The sequence below is a fragment of the Pongo abelii genome, chromosome 15, assembly GCF_028885655.2.
Source record: "Pongo abelii isolate AG06213 chromosome 15, NHGRI_mPonAbe1-v2.0_pri, whole genome shotgun sequence".
Classification (NCBI taxonomy): Eukaryota; Metazoa; Chordata; class Mammalia; order Primates; family Hominidae; genus Pongo; species Pongo abelii.
In genome coordinates this window covers 64,098,143-64,113,893 of record NC_072000.2, presented here as the reverse complement: position 1 = coordinate 64,113,893, position 15,751 = coordinate 64,098,143, and the positions used below count along the sequence as shown (strand labels likewise).

General features: G+C 36.8%; 1 protein-coding gene across 10 annotated transcripts in view; it reads right to left on the bottom strand.

Moving 5' to 3' along the window:
• LRRC9 (leucine rich repeat containing 9) overlaps positions 1–15,751 on the bottom strand; it is a 155,961-nt gene that overhangs the window by 37,296 nt on the left and 102,914 nt on the right. For all 10 annotated transcript variants that reach the window (XM_054530694.2, XM_024231861.3, XM_054530697.2 and 7 more), the window contains 2 exons: positions 7,660–7,796; positions 2,446–2,663 (listed from right to left, as the gene is read on the bottom strand). In XM_054530694.2, coding sequence (XP_054386669.2) covers positions 2,446–2,663; positions 7,660–7,796 — 355 coding nt within the window. The remainder of the gene's footprint in view (positions 1–2,445; positions 2,664–7,659; positions 7,797–15,751) is intronic.

Below are 15,751 nucleotides of genomic sequence, written 5' to 3'. Positions count from 1 at the left end.
CTATTCTTGGGGTTATTTTCAGCTTCAGGTGATTAATTATATGTTTAAAAGTAGACAGAGTAGCTGGATGCCAGGTAGGGGAATCATTTACACACAGGGATCAAACAGGACTATCAAGGTGAATTAAATAATGAATCTTTCAATTGTGTTTCTGTGATTCTTCCTTTAGAAGCAAGACGATAGACAACAATTTGCTAAATCTACATTATTGGACATGATGGCTAAGTAAAAAGCATCACACCAGAATCAAGGGTATATATTATATTTTATCGAGGATATAGCTTCTGAAGGATGTTAAAGTAGGTCAATGAGGGGCTGCATATACCTTCACTTGAAATATTGTTCCTTTGTTAATTTTTCTAGGCTTTCTCCCTTCTATCAATCTTTATCAACCCAAAGTTTGCAATCTGATTGTCCCTTTGTTGAAGTTAATGCTGGTATCAGCCTGCCCATGTTGGTATGAATCTAGAGACAGAATCTCTCTCAAAAATCAAATTTGAAGTGAGAGTTCAGAAGTTTGAAGACAATATGTTTTCAGTAGAATTCAACAGAATTTCCAACATAACATTCCTATTCCTCTGAGTTCATTTTTTTTCTCAGCTAAATGTATGGTCACATTAAGGTACTATAATATTAATGGTTAGAATAAGCTTAATGGCAAAATGATCAATCTAAATTCAATGGAAAATACCATTTCAAGGATAAAAATAAAGAAGGGCCGGTCATTAAATAATCAATAATGCTCACTTCTTCATTCAATGATATGTAGAATCTCTCATGATATATAAGTTGTCATTTAGCTATATTAGATTTTGAAAATAAATAAGCTTGACTAAGTATAGTTGTTATACCAGCTGATCTCTATCCATTCATTTGCTTAAGAGGGATAGAGGAGTAGAGAGGTGGGGCAGGGACACTCTTGGGGAAAAGCAGATTACCAGGTCTAATCTGGTAACTGGACAGCCTGTCAAATAAAGCAATGATACTTGCTAGGAAGAAAGTCCTCATTTATGATATTCTCTTAGCAGATCTTCTTGGTTAAGGACTGCCTATAATAAATAAACCTAGAATCTATAGAATTATAAGGCATGGATCCCTATAAAATGTCACATAATTTCAAGTTTAAAATGGAGATGTTTCATAAATGAAACACTCCCCTACTATATAAGATCACCTCATGGAATCTCACTTGAAGACCTCACATTTTATTCTAAGCTCGACGGTGTATGTAATGTGGAAAGGAAGGGCCTGAGAAGGCACTAGGCATGTCCTGGGCCCTGTGTGTCCTTGAAATTATTTATAAAGCTTGATACCAGGTAAGATCTCTGATGAGTGTTAAGTCTGATTTGACAGTCTTTTTTGTAGCTCAGTTGCTATCACTGGAAAGATCTCCATAGAAGGGCAATTTTCCTAATTTAGATTTCTTCTGGATAAATCTTAGGAAGAATCATCCCCAGTTTTGGCAGGCTTTTCTCAGATGAATGTTTGAATCTGTATAAATTAGTTGTATACTATTTTTATCTGTATGTACATTCCCTAATTGCTTTATAGAAAGGGGCATGGCTCATGATTTCCTTCTAACCTTGTCCAGGGCTTTTAAAAAATCTCCCCTAGAAAAGGCTTCCTGAACTCTATAGCAAGCAGAGCCACAAACAAACATTTATGGAGAATCTATTATGTACTGGGTACTATGCTATATACTGATAGAAATGTGGACAAGATAGACTTGGTCTCTGCCCTTGGCGGGTAGTCCAGAGTTCAGTTTGCCTTTGAGGCTATCTTAGAGGTATTGGCAGAAGTAGAAAAGTTGGTAAAAGGAGAGCTAACAGTCCACCACAGAAATGCTAAGAGAAATGTGAGGGCTGTATAAGGTTATGTCTTCAACTCTTATCTGTATGCTATCTCAGGAGAGAGTCTGAGCAGTTCAGTTGGGGCAGTGACCTAAAAGTAACAGGTTAAATTCTGAGCAGGTAAAACTAAGCCAGGATCCTATCTAAGGAAGCCTTGAGTGGGGAGAGATATAATATTAAAGCCAAGTCAAAGTCCATTATCAGGAGCTGATTCAAATGCCGGGTAGAACAAGAACATATGACAAGTTTAAGGGGCCAAAGGAAGTCCGGAATCGAGATTCAGAAACAACTTGGACCAAGAGCAGTCAAGGAACAAATGAGAACTCTCAGAGAGGGCTGATGAGATGAGCCTTAGAACACATAGAACTAATCTTTGTTAATGAGCTTGTGCATGTTGCTTTGTCCAGTTCTTAAGTCTAGAAGTAGGGTGGATATTTCTGCATCACAGACTATTTCTATGACTTGAAATATAGATGGTATATAAGTGATAAATAACATACTAGCAACATTTTCATTGGTGTGTTTGGAAGCTTTATGTTCAGAACTCAGAGAAACTAAAGCTTGTAAATCCCATAATAAAAAATAATAATGTTACCTGGATTTTATTATATCCTAGGAAGAGTTTCTCTAGTTTTACCAAAGATTGTAATTTGCCCAGTTCTCGTAGTCTGTTTTCCTCCAAGTGAAGTGCCAATAAAGAACTTGGTTTGGCAAAAGCACTGTCATTAAATGATCGGATGCGATTATGGTCCACTACCAATTCCTGAAGGACTACTAAGTTGTCAAGCCCTTCAACTTGGCTGATTTCATTACCTAAAAAGAGATAAGTCATGATATATCAAGTGAGCCCAAACTTCCTGAAGTAAAGGATATCTACTTACATTTAAATATTTTTTAATCAGATGATTTGTCAAAAGAAGTAAAGGATTCAAGAAACTTATTTCCAAAGAGAAATTGAAATGTAATTTACAGGAAGGTAGGATCATCATAAAATAATATTTGCTAAAATTTCTCATTTGTGAATTTGAAAGATCAGGATATGATGTACAGAATGTACTGAATTGATCTAATATGTCTGTTCGGTAATTAAGTGTTAAAATAGTTGGTATTGACAAAAGTAGATATAGAAAACTGCTGCAAAAGATATGCTTCCTGAGTATATTAGTACTCTAATAGATATTACTATAGTATATTTAATTATTTCTTAAAATAGACTAATTTGTTGTATTGTGTTAGAAGAATACACATTAATTATGCTGTTCTTTCTCATATTTTTGCACTGCAATCATATTAAACACATCAAAGTTCATTTAATTCTTCAAAACTCTAAACCTTACTTATAACCTATGATTTCTTTCTATTGTAGCTATCAATAGCTATATAAATATTAATGATAACTTATATGAAGACTCTTCAATTTACAAAATGGTTTTATATGTACAGTATTTTCTATTAGAGTCTCAAAATACTGCAGGGGAAATATTTTATCTCTTTTTTCTAATCAGAAAATTGAGGGTCAGAGAAATTAAGTGGCTGTCTCAAAGACATAAAAATGGCAATATCAGGCCTAACTTAGACCTTTTACATTTTAAGCTCAATTATCTTTCTAGTATGCCATACTACATTTCAGTCAATATTCATTCTCCTTGATTATTATGTGCTGAATTGTGTCCCCCTCCAATTCATATGTGAAAATCCTAACCTCCAGTACCTCAAAATGTGACTGTATTTGGAGACAGCGTCTTTAAAAAGATAATTAAGGTTAAAATGAGGTCATTGGGATGAGCGTTAATTTAATATGGCTAGTGTCCTCTTAAGAACTGGCATAAAGACAGACACATAGACCAAGGCAACAGAATAGAGAACCCAGAAATAAATCCACACATTTACAGTCAACTCATTTTTGACAAAGGTGCTAAGAACACACATTGGGGAAAAGACAGTCTCTTCAATAAATGATGGGTGGAAAACTGGATATCCATATGTAGAAGAAATGCAACTTGACCCCTGTCTCTCATCATATACAAAAATAAAATCAAAATGGACTTGACAAAGATTTCTTGTGTAATACCTCAAAAGCACAGGCAACCAAAGCAAAAATGGACAAATGGAACTGCATCAAGCTAAAAAGCTCCTGAACAGCAAAGGAAACAATCAACGAAGTGAAGAGATAGCATACAGAATGGGAGAAAGTATTTGTAAACTACCCATCTGACAAGGGATTAATAACCAGAATATATAAGGAGCCCAAACAACTCAACAGGAAAAAGGTCTGCATAGACATTTCTCAAAAGAAGAAATACAAATGGTCATCAGGTATATGGAAAAATGCTCAGCATTACTAATCATAAGGGAAATACAAATGAGATATCATCTCACCCCAGTAAAAATGGCTTTTATCCAAAAGCCAGGCAATCATAAATGCTGACAAGGATATAGAGAAAGGGGTAGAATGTCTTCAAAGCTCTTTTCAGCCTTTCATTCATCTTTCTGTGTGCTTACTTTTGAAGTAAGCACATACATTTATGACTTCACCTGTCACTTCCATTGTGATCATTCTAAAATAATGTATCTCTAATCCTGACTTGTGGTCCAGTACTATTGCTAGAAAAAGTGTCTATTTTTAATGCATCAAAATTGTTACAACATAAACTGATCTTTCCCTACTCCCAAATGAGCAACATTTCCCAATGACTTTAGTTTTAGTACCTCCTCTTGCCCAATCTCCCAGTGAAATTATAAAAACATCTGGGACAGTTTTTCTCTTTATTTTACATCTAATTAGCCACTAAGTTCTAATATTTATTCCTTTTAAACTGCCTTTTGGACTCACCTCTTACCACTCCCACTGCCAGCACTCTAGTCTATGCCCTTATTATGTCATTCAAGCTGGATAGAAACTGCATGTGCTTTGGAGGTAGATAGATCTAGGTTTGACTTTGTACCATAACACACACTGGTACAAACTTGGCAAATTATTAAACCACACTGAATGTCACTTTCTTTTTTTTTTTTTTGTAAAATATATGTAACAATCCTTACCATGTAGAGTTGCTGTGAAGATTAAATATGACAATCTATGTAGACAAACACCTTGCCCAGTGACTCCATAAATGGCAGCTGTTATTGTCAGAGTAAACTGCCTCACTTCCTGAATAATGCTGCCCTACTCTAATTTGCCATGCTCACCATGGCATCAGAACACACTCCTCCCTTACATTATTAGATTGAAATAGACTTTCCAGGGTTAGGTTGTCTGCTTTTTTGTATGTCAGTGTGTCTTTTAAAATATCTGGGCAGGGAGTGGTGGCTCACACCTGTAATCCCACCATTTTGGGAGGCTGAGGTGAAAGGATCTCTTAAGGCCAGGAGTCTGAGACCAGCCTGGGTAACAAATTGAGACCCTGTATTTAAAAAAAAAAAAAAAAGAAAAATTAAAAAATTAGCCAGGCATGGTGGCACAAGCCTATAGTCCCGGCTACTCAGGAGGCTGAGGTGGGAGGATCACTTGGGCTCCGGAGGTTAAGCCTGCAGTGAGCTATGATTGTGCCAATGCACTCCAGCCTGGGTGATAGAGAGAGACCCTTTCTCAAAAAATAATAAGTAATAAAATAAAAAAAAGAAAAAAAACAACCAAAAAAACACAAAAACAAAAACCAATCTGTCACAGCCATAAAAAAGAATGAAATCATGCCCTCTACCGCAGCCTGAATGGAGCTGGAGGCCATTATCCTCAGTGAACTAACTCAGAAACAGAAAATCAAATACTGCATGTTCTTACCTACACGTGGGAGCTAAGCAATAAGTACACAGTAAGTACACTCCAACAATAAGTACACCACAAAAAGGGGGAGAATGGGAGGGGGTGAGGGTTGAAAAATTACCTATTGGATACTATATTCACTATTCAGGCAATGGGTACACTAGCAGCCCAATTCCAACCAGTACATAATACCATGTTAACAAACATACACATGTACCCCTTGAATCTAAAATAATTTTTTTTTAAAAAAAGATCTGTCATTGTGCTGAATTTCTTGTTTTTAAGGCCAAGTCTCCAGGTTCTTGATCCAAATCACAAGTGCTTTTGATAGATGCATTCAAATTTTTAAAAATATGGTCTAGAAAGGCCTGTCTTTGAGAAGTTACTATACTCAGATCAACTACCTCAATGTCTCCCCACATGTCCCACTGACAGATGTACCTGCCTTTCTCCTATGCCATTAAAAATTATTATTAGACTAATGTCCCAAGCCCTGTGTTTTTCTCATGCTACTTTTCTAAAAGTTTCAAGCTCCTACCTATTGTTGACTACATCCTGTACAAATTTCTCTGCTTGGCTTTCCCTACTTTGGTCCTGGCTCTATATTTTCAACCTCAATTTTTCACTATTCCACAAAATTAAAAAATTACTAATTGTTGGTGGGAGTGTAAATTAGTTCAAACATTGTGGAAGACAGTGTGGCAATTCCTCAAGGATCTAGAACCAGAAATACTGTTTGACCCAGCAACCCCATTACTGGGTATATACCCAAAGGATTATAAATCATTCTACTATAAAGACACGTGCACACATATGTTTATTGCAGCACTATTCACAATAGCAAAGACTTGGAACCAGCCCAAATGCCCATCAATGTTAGACTGGATAAAGAAAATGTGGCACATATATACCATGGAATACTATGTAGCCATAAAAAAGAATGAGTTCATGTCTTTTGTAGGGAAATGGATGAAGCTGGAAACCATCATTCTCAGCAAACTAACATAGGAACAGAAAACCAAACACTGCATGTTCTCACTCATAAGTGGGAGTTGAACAGTGAGACCACATGGACACAGGGAGGGGAACATCACACACTGGGGCCTGTCAGGGTGTAGGGGGACAAGGGAAGGGAAAGCATTAGGAGAAATACCTAATGTAGATGATGGGTTGTTGGGTGCAGCAAACCACCATGGCACATGTATACCTATGTAACAAACCTGCGCATTCTGCACATGTATCCCAGAACTTGAAGTATAATAAAAAAATTACTGTAAAGTAATGAGGCTTATTTAAATAAAAACTAAATAAAATGATCTCATATATTGAAATGAGGATTATTTATCAAATTAATCATGTTTAGAGGATTTATAACTCTCTTAGAAAAGTGTGTAATCTTTGTTCTCATCAGCTTGTTCCCTTTTCAAGTGTTGGCCCATAGACACCACAGTCATGTCCTGTGACTCTTTTCCTCCTCCCCCTGCTTGCAAAGCACTCAGTAATGCTCACCTTCAATCTAGATTCTATCACTCCTTTAAAGAGTTCTATACATGCCGACGAGCTAATCTTTTAATTTCTCTTTTCTCTGAACTTCTATTGCACTTAAGTTAGTAATACATAGTCTGAACTTCATCTTTGTCTCAGTACATCTCCACAGATCTTAAGCTACTTAGAGCAAGGATTTCAATGATACATAATTATACCAACATAGTACTTCCATATCTTTCATAGTACTTACCACAATTCTGGATTTAATAAATACTTGTGAATTATCCACTTTTTTTTATTGTTTTTTAAGTTGAATATGATATACAAGTAAATTATGATGTAATACTATATATATATTCTCAGAATACTGCATTGACCTTTAAAAATGGTTTCTAAAAATATGTAAGTAACCAAGAAAAATCCATTTGTGATTATTAAAATATTTTTGTCTATGAATCTGAGTAAATACTGATGCTTATATTTGCTTATCAAAACAGAATGATGATAAAATTAGTTTTTAAAAATAAAGACTTATACAATAACAGTATTTCTACTTACCCTGTAGAAACAGGAATTTTAAATTTCTTAGTCTGTTAAGTTGTAGCTGGATCAAATTACAAATTCCATTGTAGCCCAAATGAAGAACTTCTAAACTGTGCATTATCGGAGGCAAATTTTCACTGCTCATTATATCTCTGAAACATAGGTAAGTTTGAGGCCATAAACTTAACTTCAAACCAGCTATATTATAAAAAGACAGTTTGGTATGTGTTTACTATAAACTGAAGTTAAGAAAATATAAATTTATTAATACATCAGAATTAAGCTTAATACAGTCTTTATATTTTATATAATAATACTTATTCTTTAAAAAGAATGGTCTAGAATAAAGAAGTACATAAGGTATTACAATGAAAAGCAATAGAAAATGCAATCAGGCAAGAAAAAAATGCATCCAGATTGGAAAGGATTAAATAAAACTGTCTTTATTTTCAGATGACATGATCCTGTATTTAGAAAATCCTAAAAGATCCACCAAAAAACTACTTGAAGCAATAAAGGAGTTTAGCAAGGTCACAGGATAAAAGGTTAATGTACAAAAATCAACTGACTTTTCTACCTACCAGCAATAAATAATCTGAAAATGAAATTAAGCAAAAATTCTTTTCACGAAGTATAAAAAAGAATAAAATACTTCAGCATAAATTTAATAAAAAGTGGAAAATCTATACACAGAGAACTACAAAACATTACTGAGAGAAATTAACAAAGATCTAAATAGAGAAATATTCTATGTGTATGGATTAGAAGATTCCATATTACTAAAATGGCAATTCTCCCAAATTGATCAATAGATTCATTTAATACAATCTCTATCAAAAGCCCAGAAGACATCCCCCCCACTCACTGCGAATAACCATCTTATCCTAAAATTTATAAAGAAATGCAAAGAATCTAGAATATTCAAAACAATCTTTTAAAAGAACAAAGCTGGAGAGCTTAAATCACTGATTTTAAAATTTTTAATAAAACCACAGTAATCAAACCAGTCTAGTACTGGCACAAAAGGACAGACATACAGATCAATGGAACAGAACTGAACAGAAATAAACTCTTACATTTATGCTTAACTGATTTTTAGCAAAGGTGCCAAAACAATTCAATAGAGGAAAGGAGAGTGTTCTAAAGAAATGGTGCCCAGACAACTGAATATCCACATACAAAAATAGATTTAGACCTCACTCCTACCTCACAACATACACAAACATTAACTCAAAATAGACCATAGGACTCGATGTAAGAGTGAAAACATAAAACTTTTTAAAGAAAACAAGAGAACATCTTTGTGACCTTAGGTTAGGCAAAGAATTATTACATATAACACCTAAATTGCAATCTGTAAGAGAAAAGATGATAAATTAGACTTTATCAAAATTAAAATTTCTTCAAAGACATCATTTAAGAAAATGAAAAGAGAAGCCACAGATTGAGAAACAATATCTGTAAATCGTTTATTTAATAAAGGGCTTACCCCCAGTATAAAGACACTTAATAATGAAAAGCTAAGAACCTAATTAAACAATTAGGTTTTTCAGGTTTTAGATTGAAATAGAGATTTTACCAAAGAAGATATATGAAGTATTAATAAGCATATGAAAAACTGCTCAACACTATTTGTGATTAGTAAAATGCAAATTAAAACCACAATGAGATACCACTTCAAATGTATTAGAATGGCTATACTATAAAAGATGAGCAATAACAAGCATTGGCAAAGATGTGCAAGAATTAGAATCTTCATATGCTACTGGTGATAATGAAAAATGGTGCAACCATTTTGGAAAACAGTTTAGCGGTTTCTTAAATAGCTAAAAGTTAAGTTACTATATGACCCAACCATTCCACTCATAGGTATCTACCCAAAATAAACATAATGAAAATATGAGTGCACGCAAATACTTGTACACAAATGTTTAAAGCAGTGTTATTCAAACCAGTCAAAAAATAGAAACAATCCAAATTTCCATCAACTGATGAATAAACATTATGTAACATATCCATACAGTCATATCCATACAGTGAAATGGCCAATATATTCAGCAATAAAAAGGAGGGAACTACTAACACATGCCATAATGTGAATGAACTTTGAAAACATCATACTGAGTGTAAGAAGCCAGAGGCAAAAGACCATCTATTTTACAGTTCCATTTATATGCAATGTCTAGAAAATACAATTCTAGGAAACAGATTAGAGGTTGTTTGGGACTAGAGGTGGGAAAGGAAGTTGACTGTAAATGGACATGAAGGATCTTTTTGGTGAGATGGAAAATATAAAATTGTATTGCAGTCACGATTATACAACTCTATAAATTTAGTAAAATTATTGAATTATACACTTAATATAAGTAAACATGATACATAAACTGCCACTTCAATAAAACTATTAGAAAAATCAAATATGAATAGGATCCAAAAAAGTATGTATATAAATGAAATGTTTATAGTAGCTTTAATCATAATAGCCTAAAATTAGGAACAACCAAAATGTTCATCAATGATAAATGCATAAATAACTTGTCATATAATACATATAATACAATACTATTCAGCAATAAAATGAAATAAATTACTGACACTTGAAACAAAATGAATGACTCTCAAAAGCATTATGCTAAATAAAAGGATCCAGGCACAAAAACTGCTTACTACATAATTCCAATTATATGAAATTCTGGAAAAAGGCAAAATTATAGCAAGAGAGTAGATTAGTGGTTGTTGCCAGGTGCCAGGGCACCTGTAATCCCTCAGGGGAAGGATTACAAAGGAACTGTTTGGAATGGGAATACTTTGTATTTTGATTGTGGTAGAGGTTTTATGATTGAATACATTTGTCAAAATTCATTAAACTTTACACTTAAATTGGTGAATTTTGTTGCAAGGAAATTATACTTCGATAGAGGTAATAAAAAGCACAAGGACTGTTCTTTATTGGGAAAACTGGAATGAAATCATTCTGATTTGGAGATACACATTATAAAATATATATATCGGGGGAGGAGCCAAGATGGCCGAATAGGAACAGCTCCGGTCTACAGCTCCCAGCGTGAGTGACGCAGAAGACGGGTGATTTCTGCATTTCCATCTGAGGTACCAGGTTCATCTCACTAGGGAGTGCCAGACAGTGGGCGCAGGTCAGTGGGTGCGCGCACCGTGCGCGAGCCGAAGAAGGGCGAGGCATTGCCTCATTCGGGAAGGGCAAGGGGTCAGGGAGTTCCCTTTCCTAGTCAAAGAAAGGGGTGACAGACAGCACCTGGAAAATCGGGTCATTCCCACCCGAATACTGCGCTTTTCCGATGGGCTTAAAAAACGGCGGACCAGGAGATTATATCCCGCACCTGGCTCAGAGGGTCCTACGCCCATGGAGTCTCGCTGATTGCTAGCCCAGCAGTCTGAGATCAAACTGCAAGGTGGCAGCGAGGCTGGGGGAGGGGCGCCCGCCATTGCCCAGGCTCGCTTAGGTAAACAAAGCAGCCAGGAAGCTCGAACTGGGTGGAGCCCACCACAGCTCAAGGAGGCCTGCCTGCCTCTGTAGGCTCCACCTCTGGGGGCAGGGCACAGACAAACAAAAAGACAGCAGTAACCTCTGCAGACTTAAATGTCCCTGTCTGACAGCTTTGAAGAGAGCAGTGGTTCTCCCAGCAGGCAGCTGGAGATCTGAGAACGGGCAGACTGCCTCCTCAAGTGGGTCCCTGACCCCTGACCCCCGAGCAGCCTAACTGGGAGGCACCCCCAGCAGGGGCAGACTGACACCTGACACGGCCTGCCGGCCGGGTACTCCAACAGACCTGCAGCTGAGGGTCCTGTCTGTTAGAAGGAAAACTAACAAACAGAAAGGACATCCACACCAAAAACCCATCTGTACATCACCATCATCAAAGACCAAAAGTAGATAAAACCACAAAGATGGGGAAAAAATAGAGCAGAAAAACTGGAAACTCTAAAAAGCAGAGCGCCTCTCCTCCTCCAAAGGAACACAGTTCCTCACCAGCAACGGAACAAAGCTGGACGGACAATGACTTTGACGAGCTGAGAGAAGAAGGCTTCAGACGATCAAATTACTCCGAGCTACGGGAGGATATTCAAACCAAAGGCAAAGAAGTTGAAAACTTTGAAAAAAATTTATAAGAATGTATAACTAGAATAACCAATACAGAGAAGTGCTTAAAGGAGCTGATGGAGCTGAAAACCAAGGCTCGAGAACTACGTGAAGAATGCAGAAGCCTCAGGAGCCGATGCGATCAACTGGAAGAAAGGGTATCAGCGATGGAAGAGGAAATGAATGAAATGAAGCGAGAAGGGAAGTTTAGAGAAAAAAGAATAAAAAGAAACGAGCAAAGCCTCCAAGAAATATGGGACTATGTGAAAAGACCAAATCTACGTCTGATTGGTGTACCTGAAAGTGACGGGGAGAATGGAACCAAGTTGGAAAACACTCTGCAGGATATTATCCAGGAGAACTTCCCCAATCTAGCAAGGCAGGCCAACATTCAGATTCAGGAAATACAGAGAACGCCACAAAGATACTCCTCGAGAAGAGCAACTCCAAGACACATAATTGTCAGATTCACCAAATTTGAAATGAAGAAAAAAATGTTAAGGGCAGCCGGAGAGAAAGGTTGGGTTACCCTCAAAGGGAGGCCCATCAGACTAACAGCAGATCTCTCAGCAGAAACTCTACAAGCCAGAACAGAGTGGGGGCCAATATTCAACATTGTTAAAGAAAAGAATTTTCAACCCAGAATTTCATATCCAGCCAAACTAAGCTTCATAAGTGAAGGAGAAATAAAATCCTTTACAGACAAGCAAATGCTGAGAGATTTTGTCACCACCAGGCCTGCCTTAAAAGAGCTCCTGAAGGAAGCGCTAAAAGTGGAAAGGCACAACTGGTACCAGCCGCTGCAAAATCATGCCAAAATGTAAAGACCATTGAGACTAGGAAGAGACTGCATCAACTAACAAGCAAAATAACCAGCTAACATCATAATGACAGGATCAAATTCACACATAACAATATTAACTTTAAATGTATATGGACTAAATGCTCCAATTAAAAGACACAGACTGGCAAATTGGATAAAGAGTCAAGACCCATCAGTGTGCTGTATTCAGGAAACCCATCTCACATGCAGAGACACACATAGGCTCAAAATAAAAGGATGGAGGAAGATCTACCAAGCAAATGGAAAACAAAAAAAGGCACGGGTTGCAATCGTAGTCTCTGATAAAACAGACTTTAAACCAACAAAGATCAAAAGAGACAAGGCCATTACAGAATGGTAAAGGGATCAATTCAACAAGAAGAGCTAACTATCCTAAATATATATGCACCCAATACAGGAGCACCCAGATTCATAAAGCAAGTCCTGAGTGACCTACAAAGAGACTTAGACTCCCACACATTAATAATGGGAGACTTTAACACCCCACTGTCAACATTAGACAGATCAACGAGACAGAAAGTCAACAAGGATACCCAGGAATTGAACTCAGCTCTGCACCAAGCGGACCTAATAGACATCTACAGAACTCTCCACCCCAAATCAACAGAATATACATTTTTTTCAGCACCACACCACACCTATTCCAAAATTGACCACATAGTTGGAAGTAAAGCTCTCCTCAGTAAATGTAAAAGAACAGAAATTATAACAAACTATCTCTCAGATCACAGTGCAATCAATCTAGAACTCAGGATTAAGAATCTCACTCAAAACTGCTCAACTACATGGAAACTGAACAACCTGCTCCTGAATGACTACTGGGTACATAACGAAATGAAGGCAGAAATAAAGAGGTTCTTTGAAACCAACAAGAACCAAGACACAACATACCAGAATCTCTGGGATGCATTCAAAGTAGTGTGTAGAGGGAAATTTATAGCACTAAATGCCCACAAGAGAAAGCAGGAAAGATCCAAAATTGACACCCTAACATCACAATTAAAAGAACTAGAAAAGCAAGAGCAAACACATTCAAAAGCTAGCAGAAGGCAAGAAATAACTAAAATCAGAGCAGAACTGAAGGAAATAGAGACACAAAAAACCCTTCAAAAAATCAATGAATCCAGGAGCTGGTTTTTTGAAAGGATCAACAAAATTGATAGACCGCTAGCAAGATTAATAAAGAAAAAAAGAGAGAAGAATCAAATAGATGCAATAAAAAATGATAAAGGGGATATCACCACCAATCCCACAGAAATACAAACTACCATCAGAGAATACTACAAACACCTCTACGCAAATAAACTAGAAAATCTAGAAGAAATGGATAAATTCATCGACACATACACTCTCCCAAGACTAAACCAGGAAGAAGTTGAATCTCTGAATAGACCAATAACAGGAGCTGAGGTTGTGGCAATAATCAATAGCTTACCAACCAAAAAGAGTCCAGGACCAGATGGATTCACAGCCGAATTCTACCAGAGGCACAAGGAGGAACTGGTACCATTCCTTCTGAAACTATTCCTATCAATAGAAAAAGAGGGAATCCTCCCTAACTCATTTTATGAGGCCAGCATCATCCTGATACAAAGCCAGGCAGAGACACAACCAAAAAAGAGAATTTTAGACCAATATCCTTGATGAACATTGATGCAAAAATCCTCAATAAAATACTGGCAAACCGAATCCAGCAGCACATCAAAAAGCTTATCCACCATGATCAAGTGGGCTTCATCCCTGGGATGCAAGGCTGGTTCAATATATGCAAATCAATAAATGTAATCCAGCATATAAACAGAACCAAAGACAAAAACCACATGATTATCTCAATAGATGCAGGAAAAGGCCTTTGACAAAATTCAACAACACTTCATGCTAAAAACTCTCAATAAATTAGATATTGATGGGACGTATCTCAAAATAGTAAAAGCTATCTATGACAAACCCACAGCCAATATCATACTGAATGGGCAAAAACTGGAAGCATTCCCTTTGAAAACTGGCACAAGACAGGGATGCCCTCTCTCACCACTCCTATTCAACATAGTGTTGGAAGTTCTGGCCAGGGCAATTAGGCAGGAGAAGGAAATAAAGGGTATTCAATTAGGAAAAGAGGAAGTCAAATTGTCCCTGTTTGCAGATGACATGATTGTATATCTAGAAAACCCCATTGTTTCAGCACAAAATCTCCTTAAGCTGATCAGCAAAGTCTCAGGATACAAAATCAGTGTACAAAAATCACAAACATTCTTATACACCAACAACAGACAAACAGAGAGCCAAATCATGAGTGAACTCCCATTCACAATTGCTTCAAAGAGAATAAAATACCTAGGAATCCAACTTACAAGGGACGTGAAGGATCTCTTCAAGGAGAACTACAAACCACTGCTCAATGAAATAAAAGAGGATACAAACAAATGGAAGAACATTCTATGCTCATGGGTAGGAAGAATCAATATCGTGAAAATGGCCATACTGCCCAAGGTAATTTACAGATTCAATGCCATCCCCATCAAGCTTCCAATGACTTTCCTCACAGAATTGGAAAAGACTACTTTAAAGTTCATATGGAACCAAAAAAGAGCCCGCATCGCCAAGTCAATCCTCAGGTAAAAGAACACAGCTGGAGGCATCACACTACCTGACTTCAAACTATACTACAAGGCTACAGTAACCAAAACAGCATGGTACTGGTACCAAAACAGAGATATAGATCAATGGAACAGAACAGAGCCCTCAGAAATAACGCCACATATCTACAACTATCTGATCTTTGACAAAGCTGAGAAAAACAAGCAATGGGGAAAGGATTCCCTATTTAATAAATGCTGCTGGGAAAACTGGCTAGCCATATGTAGAAAGCTGAAACTGGATCCCTTCCTTACACCTTATACAAAAATCAATTCAAGATGGATTAAAGACTTAAACATTAGACCTAAAACCATAAAAACCCTAGAAGAAAACCTAGGCATTACCATTCAGGACATAGGCATTGGCAAGGACTTCATGTCTAAAACACCAAAAGCAATGGCAACAAAAGCCAAAATTGACACATGGGATCTAATTAAACTCAAGAGCTTCTGCACAGCAAAAGAAACTACCATCAGAGTGAACAGGCAACCTACAGAATGGGAGAAAAT